At 49.1% G+C, this 22,307-nt stretch overlaps 2 protein-coding genes across 3 annotated transcripts in view; one reads left to right on the top strand and one right to left on the bottom strand.

The window, feature by feature from the left end:
* The first annotated feature begins 2,454 nt into the window (after positions 1–2,454).
* Positions 2,455–22,307, top strand: part of TTLL10 (tubulin tyrosine ligase like 10) — a 54,745-nt gene continuing 34,892 nt past the window's right edge. The window contains exon 1 of one of the 2 annotated variants that reach the window (XM_084784700.1): positions 2,455–2,548. The gene's annotated coding sequence lies outside the window, so the exon portion shown is untranslated. The remainder of the gene's footprint in view (positions 2,549–22,307) is intronic. The other variant, XM_084784703.1, reaches the window with a different exon arrangement.
* On the bottom strand, positions 11,306–11,568 carry LOC311600796 (small ribosomal subunit protein uS14-like; the record flags this gene model as incomplete). The annotated part of the gene is made up of 1 exon (XM_084787832.1): positions 11,306–11,568. The coding sequence occupies one exon, from the start codon at positions 11,566–11,568 to the stop codon at positions 11,401–11,403; it is 168 nt and encodes a 55-aa protein (XP_084643958.1). The 3' UTR covers positions 11,306–11,400.

Below are 22,307 nucleotides of genomic sequence, written 5' to 3'. Positions count from 1 at the left end.
CCAGCTGTTTACTGCCCTGTGATCAGGGAGAGCGGTAGAAGGAACCTGGGCTCCCTTTGGGTTGGTTTCTCACAACTGAACAGCACAAATCTCAAGGGTTGCTCTTTATTGGATGTGGGGCGTATACTATTACTTGTAAATCACAGATGTAAAGGTGTGGCCATCGCTGGCCCTGAATTGGCCTATGGCTGTACCCTTGGATCTCTAACTTGGAAGTGGGATGAGGTGTTTACACAGCAGCCAACACAGGCCGACTCTGTGGTGGACATGCAGCACCACCACAACACCCAGAGGTTCAGCATGTAATGGTAGAGTGGGAGATCTGCCTACCACTCTGTGAGCTGGACTCGCTTTGTAGACCAGGCTAGCCTTGAACTCACAGTGATCCGCCTGCTTCTGCCTCCATGAATGCTGGGATTAAAGGCGTGTGGCATCATGTCCAATTTATTTCTCTGGGTTTTTTTTTCTCCCAAGGCAGAGTTTCTCTGTGTATCCCTAACTGTCTTGAACTCACTTTGTAGACCAGGCTGCCCTCTGCCTCCCTCGAGTGTTGGGATTACAGGCGCGTGCCACCATGCCTGGCTCTTTTTGTTTGTTTGTTTTTGTTTGTTGAGACAGGGTTTCTCTGTGTAGCCTTAGCTGGCCTGGACTCATTTTGTAGACCAGGCTGGCCTTGAACTCACAGTGATTCCCCCTGCCTCTGCCTCCCAAGTGCTGAAATTAAAAAAAAAAAAAAAACAGGTGCCACCATGGCTGGCTCATGCCTGGTTCTTATTTTTGTGTTTTTAAGGAAACCAAAATTCCAAAATTATCACTACACCTCCACATGTTCATCATGGAGCTCACACACACACACACACACACACACACACACACACACACACACACACAAAATCAAGCAGTCAACAAGTAAATGTAATAAGAAACAATTTAAATGTGATTGGAATTGGATGGATGTGAATTCTACAATTCCATAGGAAAGAAAAAAACGAGCAAAAGTCTATAAGTGGCTTTTTAAAATTATTTATTTATTTATTTATTGGTTTTTTGATACAGGGTCTCTCTGTGTTAGCCTTGGCTGTCCTAGACTCGCTGTGTTAATCAGGCTGACCTCAAACTCACAGCAATCCGCCTGCCTCTGCCTCCCGAGTGCTGGGATTAAAGGCGTGTGCCACCATGCCCCACCTGATGGCCTGAACTTGGGGCCCCCATGAACAGAGGCCCAGAATTAGTAGTTAGAGACATGCAAATAAAAGGCTGAGATGGGTTCCGATCACCCATGAATTGGCAAGGCCAAGCACTGGAGCTTGTGCAAGCTGTGAGGATCATGAGCAGTTTAGGCAGCGATGTCTGAAAGACCCAATGTGACAGGTTGAATGCCCCTGCAGAGCCTTGTGCTGGACACTGTCCTAGCACATGAGCTGGCAATAACTCAGAGGTACATGGATGCTTCATTTTTGTTGTTGTTGTTTTAATGGATGCTTCTTACACCTGGTGGATAGGTGAACAAGCGGGAGACAGAAGGGAGACAGACTTGGTGTTCATACTCAGTCTTTGTTGGATGCTTCACAGGGAAGAGGGCACAGAAGTACAAAGGCAGGCCACCAAATGCCCTGTCAAAGTAAAACAAAGACTTAGAAGAATCCTGGCCACACCTGGGGGCTCTACACTTGTCCTAGGTGGACCCTACCCATGGACTACCTCCCCATGCAAGTGGCCACGGGGGCCATGGCAACCATATGCAGTCTCCTCGTTGTCCAGCTATAAAGTCGTGAGGTCATCATCATTTTAGATTCTCACCAGGACAGAGCAAGAGGGTCTCAGACTAACAGAAGGCTCAGGGCCTTGGTGGGTGGGTGAGGCATGGCCTGGAGGCAGGGCTCAAGCCTGCCTAGAATAGACCCTTGAGTGCCGGCCCCTGAGACTGGGTGTAGTGGTTGTAGAGTGGTCCTTAACAGGGCAATTTCTGCAATACAAAGATCTTTAACAATCACAGGGCATCTCACTGGGTTATGGGCCAGGTGGGGTGAGTGACCACAGAACAAGCAGTGTATGCAGAAATGTGTGGGGGAGGGTGTTTCTATCCTGACCAGGAAACACAAACCTATCCTGGGAAAGGGAGTTGTTCCCTACCCCCACAATGTTCTCAGTTTTTCTCCAGGGAGAACTGTTGCCCTTGAATTGCAAGTGGCCAGGGTTCAGCAGTCAGGGCTAAATACCAGCAGGGTCTGTATACAAGCCCCCAGGGCAGCTTTCCTTGACCTTTTTTTGTTGCTCACTTTGCTGTTTCTCCAAGTCAAGGCTTTCCTCGTTATAACAGAGTCTCCACTTTTCAATGAAAGCCCCTCGGCATTCCTGTGTCGATGAACATTATACACAAACCCTGTTTTTTCTCAGAGCAGAAGTTAAAAATTATTCAACACAAAATTCCTGGGCTGTGGAGCAGCGGCAGTTGTACCAGGCAAAGGTTTTCACCACATTCCGTCCAGCCAGGCTGTGATAAGGCAGCCCTGCTAGCCCACAAGGCACCTGAGGCCCCAGGGACCAGGTAGGACTGAGACTCCATCAGAGTCTGTGGGGAACGGGAACAATTGTCTGTGGACTTGTAGTTACTTTGGTTACCTCTGTGCTTCTGAGTAGTCCAAGGCCCTACCCTGAAACCTTTCCTTCTTGGCCCCATATGTAGATGTCAGTGTCTTGGGAGGGTGTTTTTCCAGGGCATGTCAGGCTGGGCACTCAGATACTATCATGGGGTCAAGTCCATGTGAGAGGAGGCCTCTTCTGCAGAGGGCAGAGAAGGGTCTTCCAGAAAGCTACAACCACGTTCAGTGTAAGTTGGGAGCTGTGATGAGGAATAGACTGTGATATTGGATTAGCTGGATAGGTCAGAACTCTGTCTCTCTGTCTCTCTGTCTCTCTGTCTCTCTGTCTCTCTGTCTCTCTGTCTCCTGTCTGTCTGTCTGTCTGTCTGTCTGTCTGTCTCTCTCTCTCTCTCTCTCTTTCTTTCTCTCTCTCTCCCTGAGAAAAGTTTACAGACAAACCATGGAGTAACCCATGAGCTCCTAGGAGAAGTCAGGGGTCTCGAGCCACTGTGATGTTTACAGATATCTTAAGCTTCCTGGGAGAAACGATGTGTGTGAAGGTCCTAACCCAGTCTTACCGCATCCTGCCTGTGTCTGGTACCTGGAGGGAAGTGCTTCTGTTTTGTCCCGTTAATTGAGTCACACATGTACTTAGCATGCCCTTTAACTGTAGGATCTGTAGCCAGATAGGGTAAGACTGGGTGTCCCAGGTTTGCTCTTTTAAAACTGAAATTCAGACTGGTGGAGACCCACAAGTCCAGAGTATTACAGGAGTGAGCCTGTCCTTAGCCTCACGAGCAAAGCTTCTGGGCACTATGCCTGGGGAGGCCACTTAAGGTGGGTCGGGGAAGTTGGACCTCATGAGGCCACACCATAATGGGAAAACCCAGCCAGTATAAGTCATCAAGACAAGGTGAAGTATAAAATGTGAAATGTTCTGTGGTCAAAGAGTGGGGAAGGTGATTCAGAAACACGTTCTTAAGACGTAAGAACAGTTGCTTCAGCAGACCTTGAGGAATAGGTTACGGCAGCATTATTTTACCACTGTCAGGCCTCACACGGAGCGCACCAGCATAACTTTTACTTTCGTTTTCTATCAGCATTGTATTTGAATGTTGCTTGAGACAAATATTCTAGACAAACACTTTCTAGGCCACACCCTGTGCCTGCCCCAACTCTAGTGGGATTCACCGCCACTTGCCCTGACAGGACTAGAAGCTGCTACCCACTGACCTCACCCGGGCGGCAGTGTTTGTCTTTCACCTCCTGTCTTGGCACTGAACACTTGGGTTTTTCTGTCTTTCCCATCGTTATGTGAGGACTTCAGTTAAACTGTTTTGCTTTAACAAGATCTGCATTTGAGGGGCCTATGGCTTCTGATACTTGTTCTAACTTGAACTTTTGTGCTACTTTCCAAAGGGTTAATAATTGCCTTTTTCTTCCTTGCTTGCTTAGTTTTCTCTCATCAAATTACTAACTCGTCTGCACTGGGCCTTTCTGGGGAAGGCTCTCAGCCTGATCCTCCTGTGCCTGGCGTGGGACTGGCATCCTGAGACGGCCTCTGGTCTAGGTCCTGGAGATCTTCCTGGCTTCCCACAGATTCCCTGGGTCTGGAGCTCACATTTCTTGGGTTGCTCTTTGCCAAAGTAGATGGTCCTTCTATAGCCGCTTAAAAAGGAGGGTATAGGAAACATATGGCTTTGGAGGTGCTGTCCTAAGATGCCATTAGGACCGTAGTTGGCCTGGGTCACTTTGTGGCTGTGCACATCCTCCTACTGCTCTTGAGGGCCTCCGTCGACATAAGTAGTGCCATCTTATTTTATTTTTGTTTTGTTTTGTTTTTTGAGACAGGGTTTCTCTGTGTAGCCTTGGCTGTCCTGGACTCACTTTGTAGACCAGGCTGGCCTCCAACTCACAGCGATCCGCCTGCCTCTGCCTCCCGAGTGCTGGGATTAAAGGTATGTGCCACCACCGGCCCAGTAGTGCCATTTTTTTTTTCCGAGACAGGGTCTCTCTGTGTAGTCTTAGATGTCCTGGACTAACTTTGTAGACTAGGCTGGCCTCGAACTCACAGCGATCCACCTGCCTCTGCCTCCCAAGGGCTGGGATTAAAGGCGTGCGCCACCACCTCCCAGCTCGGTAGTGCCATTTTAATCCCTAGTTTTGGTATGAAACTTGATTTTAGTTTTTTTTCTCTGGAGTTTTTGGGGACTTTTCTTTTGTCTGTATGACATTTCACAAATACAAACCTGTGCATAGGTTTACTCTCCCCTCCTTTCTGCCAGATGCCCAGTGGCGCTTTCAATTTGAATTCCCTAGTCTTTAGTTTCAGGGGCTTCCGTTTTTCTTTGTTGTTATTTGTTTTTATTTTATTTTAGCTTTGTTTTGGGTTTGTTTGTTTGTTTTTTGAGACAGGGTTTCTTTGTGTAACAGCTCTGGCTCTCCTGGACTTGCTTTGTAGATGAGGCTGGCCTCAAACTCACAGAGATCTGCCTGCCTCTGCCTCCCAAGGGCTGGGATTAAAGGTGTACGCCACCACTGCCCGGCTCATTTTCTTTTTTTGAGACAAGATTTCTCTGTGTAATAGCCCTGGCTGTCCAAGAATCACTCGGTAGACCAGACTACCCTTGAACTCACAGATATCTGTCTACCTCCTTAGTGCTGGAATTAAAGGCGTGCACCACCATGCATAGTCCTGAATTTGTGATCCTCCTGTCTACCTTCCAAATGCTGGGACGACAGGCTCACACCATCATACTTGGCCTAGAGGAAGCAGAAGGGCAAATCTGCCTCAAGGTCAGGCGGTATGAGCAGCTGTGAACCTTGGGTGTCAGGGCTGAGCCTGTTGAGAGGAACCAGGATACCTCATTTTACTTTTGATGTGTCTGATGGCCAAAAGGAGAATTTGCTGGAGAGCGACAGCGTGTAGCCTTTGATTCAAGGCCATCTGGTTTATCAGCCAAGAGTTGGGTGTTTGTAAACCGCAGTGGATGCTCCCATAGTCCTTCTAGGGCTTGACGAGGGTGGTTAGGCACCATAGGGGCACCTCTGTAGCTTCCTATAATGTGTGGTAGGAAGATGCATGCCTTCAGGGCTGACTGGGTATATCTTAGCCAAGGGGACTTATGCAGTAAGGTGGTTTCATCATAGTCCTGAGGATTACAAGCTGACACCAAGATGTAGGCCGGGCTGTTTTCTAGGCCTCTCTTCCTGGTACATTTTCAAGTGTCTTCTCATGATTTCTTTGCTGTTGTTGTTGTTTGTACTGTCCTTTTCCTGGTGTGGTGAAGATCCTAGTCAGACTAGAGAAGGATCTGAGATCCGGTCCTCCAAGGCCTTCAAACATTCACGTTCAGAGGTCCTGGGGTTATGGGTAGGGACGGTCAGTCGGCTGACCCTGGTGTATTCTCTCCAGCAGGTAGTCCCTCATAGATGGATGTCACCTTGGCTGCCTGTCCACTTCAAGGCATCTATCTAGCCTTACAGATATCTTATCTCTTTCAGGACCCTTAGCCATCCTGGGAAGGCAAGCCACCTCCAGCCTAGCATTTTAACACTTCACTTATGGTCTTGAACCCAGCTGTGCAAGCCTGGCTGCCTCCGGTCGGGGGAGGGGAGGGCTAAACCTTCCTAACAAGGATATCAAGAGCTTTGGGGCACACATACACACACAGTTAGTACCTGAGTTCCTGTCTAGCCTGGATGTGGCAGTTCCTTGGAGTTTGCCTCTGTGAGTGGGGAAAGGTGTGTCCTAGGAGGTAGAGTCTGGTTTTTGTCTTATGTGTAACCCTACCTGGCCTGTTTTTTGTGGGTTTTTTGTTTTGTTTTGTTTGATTTTTCAAGATAGGATTTCTCTGTGTAGCCTTGGCTGTCCTGGACTCGCTTTGTAAACCAGACTGGCCTCAAACTCACAGTGATCTGCCTGCTTCTGCCTCCCAAGTGCTAGGATTAAAGGCATGTGCACCACCACACCCTTGGCTGGCCTGTAATTACAATGTAGACTAGGTTGGTTTAGAACTCACATATACCTACCTGTCTATGCAATACTGCAGTTAAAGGTGTGAGCAATTACGTCCTAAGTTGTCTTTCTTGAAAAAAAAATGTTTGATTAACTTGTTCCCCTTATGGAGTACTTGATACTCATGTCAGGGAAACTGAATTTTTTTCTCCCGAGTCAATGTAAAAAGTCAGGCACGTTAGCCAGGCATGGTGGTGCACTCCTATAATCCCAGCACTCAGGAGGCAGAGGTAGGTGGATTGCTGTGAGTTCGAGACCAGCCTGGTCTACAGAGTGAGTCCAGGACAGCCAAGGCTACACAGAGAAACCCTGTCTCGAAAAACCAAAAAGCAGGCCGGGCGGTTGTGGCACATGCCTTTAATGCCAGCACTCAGGAGGCAGAGGCAGGTGGATCGCTGTGAGTTCTAAGCCAGTCTGGTCTACAAAGAGAAAACCTGTTTTGAAAAACTCAAATAATAATAATAATAATAATAATAATAATAATAATAATAATAATAACAACAACAACAACAACAACAATAAACCCAAAACCAAACAAACTAGTCTTTGCTGTCCTGTGAGGGCAATGAGTTTGTTCCCCAGCCAGGAAGAAAATTCCTTAAAGAGCATAACAATATGGTCCCTCAGCAGGTGCAGTGGCTTTTGGGAGTCATTTGTGCCTTGGCATAGCAGTATAGTCCCCACAAACCTTCAGTGTAGCTATGTAACACAAGAACTAGAGCTCCAAGCTGGGCGTAGTGGCGCACACCTTTAATCCCAGCACTCGGGAGGCAGAGACAGGCGGATCGCTGTGAGTTCGAGGCCAGCCTGGTCTACAAAGCAAGTCCAGGACAGCCAGGGCTACACAGAGAAACCTTGTCTCAAAAAATAAATAAATAAATAAATAAATAAATAAATAAATAAATAAAAAGACTAGAGCTCCATGCAGGGTCCTAGCGGAAATTAATTTCTCACAGTCAAAAGCCATGTGGTACAGATACAGGAAGGACCCCAGAACCCCCCACAGGTGCCTAGGACCAGACCACATAGAGCACTTGGAGGGAAGCAGACACCCAGAGAGGCGCACTTGAGAGGCCCAAATCAGTGTTCATAACAAGTGTCCAGTTAGTCCTGGCAGAGCCAGCTCCAGGAAGCATTGTTCAAGGTGGATGGTGAGTAAAGGCGAGGTGGAGAGGGTACTGGGCAGGAAGGGGTCTTCTAAGACTTGAGAAAACAGGACGGCGGGTGGTGGAGGGTAGAGATACAAAAAGCTGGAACATTGGCCAAGTCCAGGAAAAGCAGGCTGTTTCACTTGCTGTCCAGGTTGTAGGACTATCTGGGCTAGCCATTGTTGGGGCTGTCCTGGATACAGACTATGATGAAATGCTTGGACCTGGCAGGGTGCTGGATCAGACATATATGCCAGGGCCAGAAGACGAAGTTAAGAGTTTAGAGAGAAATGCTTTTTATAGGTGTGCATTTGGAACTTTTAGGTCTGTGATCGTCACAGTTGGTTGCGGGTGGGGAGAATCCCAAAACTAGAGAAAGGGGGAGTGATCCCACCCTCGGGATTGGCAGGTGGGGAAACAGGCTGCTGATTGACAGTGCTTATCTGGAGTCCATTTGACTTGTGAGAGGTGGACTCAAGTGGGTTCCCTGGAGCGTACAAGAATCTTTTATTAGTTTACAAAAAGAGATAAATTTTAGATATGTCAGCATTACCGCTGTCTGTAAGCTGCACTGAAATCCACACTGTAGAGGAGGCAGTAGATCCATGCCTTTGTGCCACAGTAGAAGCTTGGCAAACAACTTAAAATCTTGAGTTTGTGACTATGATAGTGAATTCTAGAGTAGAATGTTTTACCAGAGTTAAACTACTAATTTATCAGAATTCTCTTGATTAATGTTAAAGCTTTGAACTTTATAGTTGTAAACTTTACACTCTTTTTCTTTAAAAAAAATAAAAGAACATATTTATTTATTATTATGTGTAAGTGTTCTGCCTGCATATACACCTGCAGGCCAGAAGAGGGTGTCAGATTCCATTACAGATGGTTGTGAGCCACCATGTGGTTGCTGGGAATTGAACTCAGGACCTATGGATTAGTAGTCAGTGCCCTTAACATCTGAGCCATCTCTCCAGCCCCACTCTTTTTCTTCTTTTTTTTTTTTTTTTTTTATCCAACTATTTACCTCTATGAGACATAGGTGTTTGATTACTGGGAGCAGCCACTGTAAAGTGAGTTCCTTTAAATAAAGGAAATAATAAAAAAAGTTACTTCTTTCATTAGTCTAGTCTTCAAACCCATCAGAGATCTGAGAAGAATAAATTTTAGCAGGAAGTATAATCCAAATGGCCTCTGTATCAGTTAAAATGACAGAGACCTATCCATTACTTAGATGGCCACCCCACTAGGCTCCAGTGGTGTTAATGGCTTCATTGGGGGGCACAGATCTTAGGGCAGCCATCACTCTCCGGCTGCCAGGCCCAGCAAATCTGAGAGACTTTCCTGCGGAAGAAAAACTGATCTTACTTTGCCTAGGCATGCACCACCATACCCAGTAGAGCATACTTTTAAGATATATCTATTTTTCCTTTGAAATCAGAATGCAAAGAAATCAGAGATAAAAGATTAAGAGTAGAAGCCAGGCATGGTGGCACACACTTTTAATCCCAGCACTCAGGAGAGAGAGGCAGGTGGATCTCTGTGGGTTTGAGGCCAGCCTGGTCTACAAAGTGAGTCCAGGACAGCCAGGCCTACACAGAAAAACCCTGTCTCAGAAAACCAAAAACAAACAAACAAGCAAACAAAAAAAGAAGTAGGGTTTTAAGTGTAGAACAGAACAAATTTAGATGTAAGATATTTGGCAATCATTTGTTATGGCAGTGAGAATTTGGAAATCAAGTGTATCAATTTTTAATAAAGATGATAGGTGTTCTCTGCTTAAATGAGCCAATTTAAGTCAAATTAAAGTATAAAGTCAGGCTTATTGGGGGCAGCTCTCAGGCAGGTTCACAGGGAAGTCACCATGCAGACAGGGAGACAGAGAAAGGAGAAGGGAGTGTGGGCACAGACAGAGAAAGAGGGGAGGGGAGAGACCAAACATCTGGGTTCATAGGGAAAAGCTTCCTGAAGAGAGGAAGCCCAGTCCCTGGCCTGGAAAGCTCAGGGCAGAGGGTGGAGTATGTCAGCCAGGCCTTGTGACTGGTAGGGACTGAGGGATGCTGGGTGAGCCTGGAGGCCAGGTCTGCTTTGATATGTTAAACAGGCATCTCAGCCTTTTGTCCTGAGTCTGAACCTCAAGGGTCCTCACTTCATAAAGGCCTGAACAAGTTCGTGTGGTTACAACGCCCTGACTTTTACTCCCTCTACTCCTTGTTCCGAGTCATCACGCTGGGCCCCAAGGGTAGCTTTGCCCCACCTCTAGCTCCTTCCATATCAGCTGCTTCAAGGCAACAGATGAAGCCACCACCCACTCACTAAGGAGACACCTGTGAGGGATGTGGCTTCACAGTTTCCCATAAGACCTAGGAAGGAGTGACCGACTTTTTGGAGTTCCTCTAAAATCAATGATGTCACTCCCCCAGCTGACTTGTATCTTAATTTCAAAATCAGTCTCTAGAGCCGGGTGTGGTGGTGCACACTTTTAACCCCAGCACTCGGGAGGCAAAGGCAGGTAGATCCCTGTGAGTTCGTCGAGGGCAGCCTGGTCTACAAAGCAAGTCCAGGACAGCCAAGGCTACACAGGGAAACTTTGTCTTGAAAAACCAAAAGCAACAACAACAAAGATTAATCAGTCTCTAATACCAGATGCCATCAAGTCATCTCCTTGGTGTCCTCCCTCCCAAAGTGGGTGTCCCCACAAGAGCCTGCAACCATACCAAGGTCACTGTCTCCTTTTTTCCTCCCAACTACCCTGCTGTGTAGGCCAGAAGCTGCTGGCGTTCAGGGATGCCAAGTGTCTCGGACCTGGATTACATGCACATATATCTACTTTGAGGTTGCCACCTCCCCAGGGAGTAGGGGTGGGGGCACTCCCAAAACGCCGACTGACCATAGCTTTCCACTGTGTTGGTTTTATGTTTAATAATAATACATAAGATACCAGAGAATAAGAAATAGGATAATAAAATACCAGGCAGCAGATATTACATTATATGAGGTTTATTAAATGAGCATGGGGGAGAGAAGGAAGGGGAGGGGTACCCCCAGAGAGAAGGAGAGAGACAGAGGAACAGAGAAAAGGGGTAGGTGAGACAGTAAGCGAGAAAGGGGATAAGAGAGACAGGGCGAGGTGGGCCTGTCCTTTTTTGTTTTAGTTTGGTTTTTGGATTTTCTTTTTCTTTTTTTCTTTCTTTTTTTTCCGGGAGGGATTTTCTCAAGACAGGGTTTCTCTGTGTAGCCTTGGCTGTCCTGGACTCACTTTTGTAGACCAGGCTGGCCTCTGCCTCCCAAGTGCTGGAATTAAAGGCTTGAGCTACCACAACCCGGCTGGGTCTGTCCTTTTATATGGCCCTGGGCAGGGGGCCACGCCCCCATGGCAGGTAGGCAGACTGAAGTAGAATCCTAACAGTAGGGCTTTCTGGAAACTTTTAACCATGAAATGAGGGATTATTGGTGTTTTTCATACCTACCCACACCTTATCTGTCATCCACATGGACCCTGCACAAGGGCCATGCTGCTCAAAGGCCTGGCTTCTAGAAATTTGGGTTTTACATTTTTTTTTTTGAGGTCTTCACTTTTTTATTCTTTATGTACAAAGGCTAGCATGATCAGTTCCACTGGGCAGACAGTCTTGAATAATCCACTCAAGGTCGCTCAGTCCAACTTAATGAAGCCTATGTCCTTCGTGTACTGACGGAAACACTGACGGCACTCGTTGAGCCCGTATTTCCGGATCAGACGGGGGGTGGGGGGTGGGTGGTTAGAGCAAGAACCCTGGCCGAACTTCCGGGGGTGACTCCCGTAGAGCTGCTGGTGACCCATCTTGCCTTCAGCCAACGAGGAAAAAGGCGGGTTTTACATTTTTTAAATCCTATCATTTTCTTGTTATTTTTTTGTTTTGTTTTGGCATTGCTAGGGATTGAACACAGTGTTAGGCAAGCACTCCACCTAGTCCCAGACCTCAGTTTTTAATTTAAAAATTGGACATGGTTCCCTCCGTGCAGGGGTCTGAGTCCAGGTCAGAGAAATCAGGTCTTAGTGCTGTGTCTGTGGCCGCTGGCTGCCTGTTGATGCCGAATGCCCAGCACTGGCCGAAGAACAACAGCCTCACCCTTACTGAGAGCCAGCAAGGCCAAAGGGAGCCAGTTGTCCACCTCTTGGTGCCCTGGGGGACAGGTGGGAGGTGCTTCTCAACCCTGGCTGTGGTGTGGGGCAGCAGGTGTCTAGGGATGAGCAAATCTCTGAGAATCCATGTGGAAGCTAAGTATCGTGCATCTAGGGTAGGCTGCTTGTAGGGCGACACCTGAGGAACCTTGTCCTGGGGAGAAGCCTCAAAGTTCACACCAGGAAGCTAGGGCTGACGTGTTTTAGAAGGAAGCAGAGTGTGGGAGGTCAGAGAGCATGGGCGGTCACGGATGGTCTGTTTGAAGGAGAAAAAGGCAACCAGGTTCCCTGTGGCTCAGCCCATGCAGTCACTCGTTGGACAGGAAAAAGGAAGGAAACGCACGCCATGGGGGATGGAGGGCAGACTGGTGGTCAGAGGCTAAGGGGAGAGGCCCTAGGACTGGTAGGGTTAGGGTTGGATGGTACACACAGAAGCCTGTCTGAAGAGCAGGGTCTAGAGATCTGAGTCTTAAAGTTCTCCAAGGCAGCGAGGGCCAGCTGCAGAGCCAGGCGCCTGCGTGGCTGAAGGACCTGGCCACTCCCTGGGGCGAATTCTTATTTTTGTTGTACTCATTCAATCCAGTTCGCCTTCATTTGTCCGAGTTAATTGGACACAGGTGGGGATCGCAAGCAAACAAAGGCGCGGTCTCCTGGCCATTGAACCCTTTCCCGCCGGCGCGGGCGGAACCTGGTTGGCAGCCAGAAGACAGATTAGAAACCCACCAGTCCTTAGGCAGGACTTGGCCACTCCCCATCTGTGGAGACCCTACAGCTCTGTACACACAGTGACAGAGCAGGCAGTTCGGCGTGGGGCCGGAAGGGATAGGGTGGCTAGCGGCCCCTGGGCCTCCCCATTCGGTCGGCGTGCACCTGTTCATTTCTCCCTAGCACCGCCCAACCCCCAGTTTGCTCCCGACAATGGGCGGAGGTGCTCGGTGGCAGGGTCCCCTTCCGTTCCTTCTGAGTTCGAGTTGGCTAGGAGCCATCCACACAGGAGGAAACCAGAAACGCCAGGTGCGCGCGACTAAGACTGCCCCGCCTGCCGCTCTCTGTTCCGCAAAAGCTTTGGCAGGAGGGGCCGGGTTCCCCTGGATCCACAGCAACCCTCAGGCGGCTCCTCAGGGCGCCGGGCACTGTTGGGGTAGGGTAGAGACTAGCTAGGGAATCCCAGGCAGGAGAGAAGGGCTGCTCTCCTGGAATTTAGAAGTCAAGCAAGCAGCTGTTGTTCCTGAGGTCACCACAACCCTAGGAGCAGTTTCTGGGCATAGGGTGGAGCTTTGCCGGGGGTGGGGTGGGGTGGGGGACTCTCCCCTCCTTCACTGTGGCTCCCAAAGCTAGGGCCTGCAGCCCTCCCAGCTTCCCGGATGGTCGAGCTACAGCGGGAACTCCCCAACCAGGACAGGCTTCCAAGGAGAGCAGATGCAACTCCACTTCACCTCCCTCAGAAGACTTCGTTAGAGAGCGGCGCCACCTGTGGCCTTGTGTTTACGCTCCGCTCCTGCCACTGGAGGTGGGAGTAGTCCCAACTAGCTTTTCTCCAGAAGGAAGGAGGGGCTCATGTTGGCGGGGTCCCTGTCCCCAAGAGAATAGAAAGGTATGCTCCCTTTTCTGTGAGCTCCTCTAGTTCCTCCCTTGTTCTGTGCCACTATTCACAAGAACACATATACAGATGCATTCATAACCATGCATGCTCAGACATAAACACCCTGCCCTATGGTGAGCACGTATGTGCTCTGCAGTCTGAGCCAAGTGATAATCACTTCAAAGCTCTCTGCCTCAGCATAACTTCTAACAAACTGGTGCATCCTCCTGTGTGGGCTTTCTGCCTCCTGCTGGCCCGGGGCGAAGTCCTTGGAGCCCAGGAAAGGCCTAGGACAGCCACACAAACAAACAGAAACAAAACTCAAGGCGACAAGACTGTTTTTCTGGGGTCTCTGCGGGTCTGGGGCCCTCTTGACCTGCCCCTGACCTGTTCAGCTGGACGACTTCCCAAGGTTTACTTATTTCAACAGCTCTGGGCAGGCAGGCAAGTGGAAAATCCTGGCAAGCCCCCATTCCTCTAGGAAGCACCCCCCCACCCCGTTGTTTTCTGCAATCCAGGCCCTGAGTGTTAGCAATTTTATTCATTCTTTAGGACACAGAGGAATTAAGGCAGGGATGGGAAAGAAGATGGAGGCAAGTCAGCAGGAAGCTGCGGGAGGCCTTGGACGGATGTGCTGCAGCTGTGCTCGGAAGGAGCCCTTCCAGGAACCAGAAAGAGTGGTCTCCATACCCATAGCCAGCTGGCCTCAGATATGTAGGTGTAGTTTCCAAGGCCTATGGAATGTGAAAAAAAATTGCAGCAATTCAAAGGAAGACCTTTTAACCTGACAGTCTTGGTGTTCTCCAAAAGCCCTGGCTGGGGGGTGGGGGTGGGATGGGGGAGGGGAGGGCGCAGGGGGCTTGTGCTTCTGTGTACACAGCAACCCTCAGGAAGGTCTTCAGATCCTGTGGCCCTGTGCTAGGGGCCTTGGATCCCTGACAGGAACCAGGGGCAGCCTTCTTGGAATTCAGAACTAGCACCTGTTGGTTCTGAAGTCACCCCAACCCCTAGGGGCAGGTTCCTGGCATAGGGTGGACTTTTGCCAGTGGACTCCCCCTCATTCTCTGTGGCTCCCAAGGATGGGGCCAACAGCACTCCCAGCTTACTGGTTAGCTGGTCTGGTCAGACTACTCAACTAGTGGGAACTCCCCAGACAGAGGGAAAGGTTTCCAGCTCTGGGCTTTTTAGTGTTAAAATGTCATCTATAGGCACTGGGGAGGTAGGTCAATGCTAAAGCACATACTTGATAAGCCAAACGCCCTGGGTTCCATCCCCAGCACCCAAAGACGTCCTTTGCTTGTTTGGTGTGTATGGTATATGTATGCTTTTGTGTGGTTGTGTGTGAACATGTGTGTGCATGTATGTGGAAACCAGAGGTTGACATTGGATCTCCTCCACAATTGTGCTCAGCAAACCTCACACTCTCACCCATTTTAGCTAAGCCAATGGTCTTCAGGGATCCACCTATTTCTGCCTCCCCCAGTCCCTAGTCACAGGATTACAGATGCATGCCTCAGCACCCAGCTGAATGTGGGTACTAGGGAACCTGTCGTCACAGTTGTATGGCAAACACTTTACGGAGCCATCCTCCCAGGCCTGGTGACTGCATTTGTAATGTATTTTCCGGCAAATAAGCACATGTCAGGTCTTAAAATCCAGGAATAACCTAGCACTGTGGCACATGCCTTTAATGCCATTAATTGCAGCACTCGGGAATCAGAGAAAAGACTGTCTTTGTGAGTTCCAGGCCACCTTGGCTTATATAGTAAAACTCTTTCTCAAATCAAAACAAAAATAGCCCTTGGGAGGCAGAGGCAGGCAGATCTATGTTCCCCAACCTGCAGGGTTCGACTAAAACTCAGGAGGAAGTTCACCTATTGAAGAATGCAAGACACAAAGAAGGAGAGCAAGTCTGATTGATCAAACTCTCAAACTTTATCAGTCAGGCAGCAGCTTTTATAAGTCAGAAGGCAGGGAAGCATATTGCTATAGCAACCCAGCTCCAGGCTTTTCTCAAAACGCAGGGAATTCCAGGCAGGGTCATAATGCCCTGCCACACAGGGTATCTGGCTCCTTCTTTGTCTAGTCTAACTGCTAAACCATAACAGGGTTGCTCCATCTCTTTCTGTCTTTAGTCTAACTGCTGACCCACAACAGGGTCAGCTAGTTTCTGGTGAAAGGCAATCTCTGGGAAAAACAGAGATTTAAAGGTACAGACTCTGACAAGATGGCTGAACATAGGCCAGCCTGTGGGGACCGGGTGCGGTGGTGCACGCCTGTAATCCCAGCACTCAGGAGGCAGAAGCAGGTGGATCTCTGTGAGTTCGAGGCCAGCCTGGTCTACAAAGGGAGTCCAGGACAGCCAAGGCTACACAGAGAAGCCCTGTCTCGAAAAAACAAAAACAAAAAACAAAACACCCAAAACCAAACAAAAACAGCAATAACAACAAAAATCCAGAACAATAAGTTTGTGTCCAGGTGTTAGGCAGCTTGCAAGCTCACATGTCCCCCCCATATGTGTATGAGTGTGTTATTGTTTGCTGTTGGGTATCAGACTAAGGGTTTTGCATGTTAGGCAAGTGGAAAGTTCTCTGCTACAGAGCAACACCCTCAGCTCCAAACCTGTGATTTTGAGAGAAGGAGCAAACATTGGTATAACCTGTGTTCAGTGCAATGTGGTGGACATTAGAAACTGAAGGGCAAGAAGAGGCCCTGCCTGTGTTGAGATGTGTCCTATTTCTGTTCCCAGCTGGTACAAATAGAGAATGTTTTTTTATCTGAGCCATCCTGCTGAAAGCACAATTTACTAAAGCCTTGTTTAGATGAGTTGTGTTAAAGGGACATTTTAACTTTGGATACCTGCTGCTTTTTGCTTCTTGCTTCCCATCCTTTTTTTGTTTTTTGGATTTTTTGTTTTGGTTTCTTGAGACAGGGTTTCTCTGTGTAATCGCCCTGGCTGTCCTGGACTCACTTTGTAGACCAGGCTGGCCTTGCTTCCCATCTTATCCAGGGATTTGTCTTAGAAAAGGAAGAAGAAAGGAGAAAAGTATGGTACCCTGTATGGATCTTCTATATATATATAGGTGTTTTCTTGGTACAGATGGGAAACTGAGGCTTGGCCAAGATGGTCCAGGTAGGAAAGGGTGGACTAACCCTCTTAGTGGCATGAGTCTCTCATGACCCAGGGTTAGGGTTAGGGTTCAGCACACACACTGTGAAGTGCAAGGCAGCCATGCCAGCTGACCTGGCCCATCTTTCTGAGATGTGTACGCTCAGAGTCAGGGCCCTTAAGGAGGAGCATGAGTGATGTATGTTTTGAGTACTGACCTTGAGTATAAGATGTTCCTCCTGTTCCCATAAATCTATTACTTGAAATTTAACTTTGCTCATAGCATCTTTTTCCACCAGGGAATGCCATCAAGTTCCAGTCTTTTCCTCTTTGTGAGTTTTTGTTTGTGAAATTAAAAGTGTCATACAGCTTTCTGTGCTAAGCTTGTAAGGCATACCGTGCTTGGTGAATCATCTGAAATGGAGCTGTAGTTTTACTCTTCTGGTACGCAGTTTGCTTGTTTGTTGTTTGTTTGAGACAGGATCTCACTCCATAGTCCTGACTGTTCTGGAACTCACAGCGATCCTCCTGCTCTACCACCCAATGTTGGAGTCAAAAGATGTGAGTCACCACATTTAGCTTTTGCTGTTGATCTGGTACACACTTTTTATCCACAGGGTTTGTTTGTTATGAGGCTTCTCAGTTCCCATTTCAAATCATCTACATAGCCGTCCTCTTCCTCCTCCACCTCCTCCTCCTCCTTCTGGTTTTTTGAGACAGGGTCTCTCTGTGTAGCCTTGGACTCGCTCTGTAGACCAGGCTGGCCTTGAACTCACAGAGATCCACCTGCTTCTGCCTCCTGAGTGCTGGGATTACAGGCGTGCACCACCGGCTCCCCACAGGCTGTTCTGTCCTGGGTCCAGTCCACTCTACTTGGAAATCAAGGGGCCACCTTCTCCAGGAAACCTCTCCTTGCACACCTCAGAACTGTCTCTACTGACTGCTAAGCTCTGTGAACCCAGAGCTCCTCTCCCAACATTGGGCCCTTCCTGAACAGGCATGGTCATTACTTTCAAGTTGTGGATGGTTGTTCCAGGCTCTGAATGGAGCCTGAGGAGAAGAGCAGAGAGAGAATTACTTTGTAAAAATGATAAAACCTGGAGGCCAGTAAGGAGACCCACTCCTGTCTTAAGTCTTTCATAATCCTGCTTCTCCTCCACTGTCATCATCTAACAAATAAGGAAGCAGAAGGCTGGAGCTAAGGAGTAACCACTGCGTACACACACACACACACACACACACACACACACACACACACACACACACACACGTGTGGCTGCCCGTGTGCAAACACAAGAATTTATATCTGCATATTTGCCAATATATACAGTCATGTTTCCATGTCCATATTCCAGCACATACGCACCTTCCTCCACTACCCTGTTTGCACACTTGAGTGCCTGCTTTTATGTCAACATCTACATGTGTGTAGTTACATGCTTGCCAGTATGTACACACTCTTTTCTTTCTTTCTTTCTTTCTTTCTTTCTTTCTTTCTTTCTTTCTTTCTTTTTTAAATTTTAATTTATGTGCATTGGTGTGAGGGTGTCAGATCTTGGAGTTACAGACAGTTGTGAGCTGCCATGTGGGTGCTGGGAATTGAACCCGGGTCCTTTGGAAGAGCAGGCAGTGCTCTTAACCACTGAGCCATCTCTCCAGCCCCCCTCCTCCCCCCTTTTTTTTTCTTTTTTTCAAGACAGGGCTTCTCTGTGTAGCCCTAGCTGTCCTGGACTAGCTTTGTAGACCAGGCTGGCCTCTAACTCACAGAGATCCTCCTGCCTCTGTCTCCAGGGTGCTGGGATTAAAGGTGTGCACCACCACACCCCACACAGCCATTTTCCTATGCTTGAGTTGCACACTTCTCACATAAGCCTGTTTACACTTACGTGTACAGCCATGCTTACATCCTACGTGTGCAGCATCCTTCCCTGCTGCCAGATAGCACCCGAGGATGCCAGATGGTCCAGAGAGACAGGAAATGCACATGATCATGGGTGGGCAGGACCACTCAGAGTCCAGATTTAGGGCACCACAAGTAGCACTTGAGGAAGGTCTGGGGATCTTTAGGATGAGATTTGGGAAAAGTATAATGTGTGGGCCCATGAGCTAGGATGCAGTCATGTTGGGAGGGAGAGAGTTCTGGAACCCAAACCCATTTTGTTCTAGGCATCACTGTTCCCAGTATTGGGCAGTTAGTTTAGTATACGCCCCTTTACCCAGGAGCCCTGGAGGTGGGACAGAGGGTCTTATTATTATTATTATTTTTTTTTTTTTTGGTTTTTCGAGACAGGGTTTCTCTGTGTAGCCTTGGCTGTCCGCCTGCCTCTGCCTCCCGAGTGCTGGGATTAAAGGCATATGCCACCACGCCCGGCTCTGAGAGTCTTATTTTTGTGCGCCTGGAGAGAGGAAGGATAAGGGTACCTATCAGAATGAGCAAACTCTCATAGCTCACGTCAGACCATTGCTCCACATTTCCTCAGTGCTAGCCTGCTCCGCCATGGCCTGTGCTTAGGAGGAGAGATGGCCCCTGGGACTATCTAGCCAAGGCCTGGCATTGTTATGGTCTTTGCCCTTGGCCACTCCCCCCCCCCCCCCCACTCTTGCCTCCCGGGTTCCTGCACTCTCCATTCTCTTGAGGGCTGTCTCTGCCTCCTTTTCCTAGGGTGCATACCAAGCTGCTTTGCCCCCATGTTCCAGCTGTTCAGGGCTCTCCTAATGCTACACGCCCATTTCTGCCCCTTCAGCTCCTGAACGTGTGGCCTCAGGCTTCTAAATGAGAGCTTCTTCCACCCAGTGACTGTAAAACCACGGTGTCTCTCTCTCTTCTCGCTGTTGACTCACAGTCGGACGCTTCCTGTTCACACACAGTTTGAACCAACGGGATCAGCAGAGTCCTTCTCACCACACATAATGGTTTCATAATAAAAATGTGCCTCCATACTCTTTCCCGACGTTGTCTTCCTGTTTGAAGACATAGCTGTGCTGCCACTCTATTAACAAGGCTGGCCCGGCCAGGCCGTGGCAGAGAGCATTCCCTCTCTCGTTACCAGTTAGCTCTGACTCCATTAAACTTTGAGGTTCCCTCTGGGACGCTCTCTCTCTCTCTCTTGGCCCTCCCAGACAATAGGATAGACCATGAGCAGGTGCGTGTCTTCCTAAACAACAAAGGCCCATGGGATGGAAAAAACAGCAGCAAGAAATATCTACACTTTTAGCTATGGGAAGATTGAAATTGGGATTGACGGGGGTAGGGGTGGGGGTGTCTCTGGGTCCCCTGCCCAGACACAAAAAGCCATAATTGTGTGTGACCTAGTCCTAGGACGTGCCCAGAACAGACTCAGCCCATAGAGATAGACATTGAAGGGTGGTAAGACTGGAAAGCACTGCTCAAGGTGTTTCTCTCAGATGATAAGCATGCTCTGGAACTACATCTGGTAGTTACTGAGATGCTATGAATACAGAAGTGCAATACATTGTTCTCCTAAAATGATTAACTTATGTCATGTGAATTTGACCCCGATTAGAAATAAACTGTACTGCAAACACAGAAACACATCCTCCGGCCCCACGCGTCTTAGTCCATGATCTAGGTGCGGTATGACTGTACTGCAGCCCCTCAGACACCTGATTAACGTTCCCATATCGATAGTCCTTGCTGATTAAGTAGCTTTGGCTCTAAACCCCAGCCTTGTCACCCGCCCCGCCCCCCCACTCCATGTCACCCTAAGCCTGATTCCTGGACGTATCTGAGTACTTTGCAGAGCAAAGTGGTCTTTTGTGTCTGAGAACGGGAAGCCAGTGAGCCCCCAAACCACTCCTGTACTCTAAAAAACAAGCCTTCTTGGTGCTGGGGAGTTGCAGCCCCTGAGCACAATTAGACACCCAAAGTGGAAAAGGGTGGTGATTTTCTGACTCCACCCACCCCATGAGGCCCGGGGCTCTGTCTCCATGACACTTTCCTTTAGAGACCAATTACTTAGGTGGAGACCCAGGGGTCTTGTTAAGAACCCAGAATTGCTGTGCAAGGGAGACGATCAGGCCAGAAAGAATGACTGGGTTAGGGCTCTGGGCAGCTGGGCGCCTGAGGGGGCTGAGGGGCCTCACTTGGCTCGCTGGGCTCAGACCTCTGCCAGGAGCAAGGGTCCCCAGGGTGAACAGAATAATCTTATGTGACAGTGCTCCCTTCTGCTCGGCCATAGGCCACAGTGGCCTTCTTTCTGTGCTGCGGTTGCATCAGACGTTGCCTTAAGGGCCCAGCCGTGACACCTGGGGCTTGGGGAGTGCAGAAAACAGGGTGGCACTCTCCCCTACCTAGTTCTGTCACCAAGCACAGGACTTTGGCTTGAAGCTGGAGTCCCAGCTCAGTTTCCCCAGCTTGGCTACAGGGAGAGGCCTCAGCCTCTGGGGCTGGGGACCCTGCCTCCTGTGGGATTTCTGCATGGTTCTGCCTCCCTCCTCTGCAATGCAATCTGAAAAGAGTCCTGACCCAGAGCAGGGTTACTCCGGCCTCTCTGTCAGGTCCTCCAAAGCTCACATAGCGGGAATGAGTGGCCTCCACCTACCCGTACTTGCCCCCTACCCTCACACGCAGCAAGAGCAGCCAAGCCCTCCACACCTGCTCCACCAGGGGTCTAACCTGAGAAACCTCTATGATACCACAGGGACACACTAGCTTCTGCTCAGCCTGGGCGTCCAGAAACCCCTCTCCTGGTTAAGGCAGCACCTATTCCAAGGGTGCCTGGGGCTTCTAGGCCCTGCCTCCCTCTTCCTCAGAAGTCATCTACCATGCTGGTCCACATACTCCCGATTAGTGCCCCAGCTTTTCCCAGCGCCTGACTGGGGGATCAATCAGTCACACCTGTCACAGTGATTGACTTACTAACCCCACCTGGCCCAGTCTGACTCCCATCTGACCTCAATGAGGCCTCACAGGCCCAACGCTGTGCCAGTCACCTACAGCCTTGAATAAATAAATTGTACTTTTATAAATAAATAATAAATACATATGTAAATTGATCAGAATAAATTCTGATCTACAGCCTGCAGAGGCACCAAGATGAAGTGCTCCGTCTAAAGGCACAAGAAGAGGGACACGTGAGTTATAAGGGGTTAATTATAAGGAGGAAGGGAAGGTATTGAGGGGGAGGAGTCAGGGTTGGAAGGTGGGACAGGAGAGCAGTCAGGACCCAGGTGGCTGCACCCAGAACTGCAGGAGGCTTGGGCAAAAGTGTCCACCATGTAAATTTGGGCGCTTAGGAGTCCCAACAGTAGGACAGGGCAAGGTGTCTACTGGCCTTCAATTAGTTAGTGCCTTGAGCACCCCCTGAGAGTTTATAACTGGGGCTGCCTTGGTTCCTGCTCAGGGAGGTCAACAGGTCGCTGTTGCAGACATTTGACCTAGGGTGCCAGGAGTCAGTGTGGCCACTGGGAAGCCATACAAAGAAAAGCAGGGGCCAGGAGGCCTGGGGGCCACCAGGGCTACCATGCTCTCTTAGAATATGCTTTTCCCCACCCAAGCAAGGTTTGCTGCTGGCTCAGGACCCAGCTCAGAGAGATGGGGCTGAGAGTAGTGAAGGCCAGCGGCCAGCGTACTGGCCTTACTCCGTAGGTCTGGAGGGCTTCCTTGCAACCCTAACCTTCTTCCTGAATCTAAGAATTTTCAAATTAGATGCTAATGCTGGCTCCAGGTGCTGCTTTTAACGCAAA

The sequence above is a fragment of the Acomys minous genome (genome assembly GCF_964271855.1).
Source record: "Acomys minous genome assembly, chromosome: 6".
Lineage (NCBI taxonomy): Eukaryota > Metazoa > Chordata > Mammalia > Rodentia > Muridae > Acomys > Acomys minous.
This window is presented reverse-complemented; position numbering and strand designations above follow the sequence as displayed.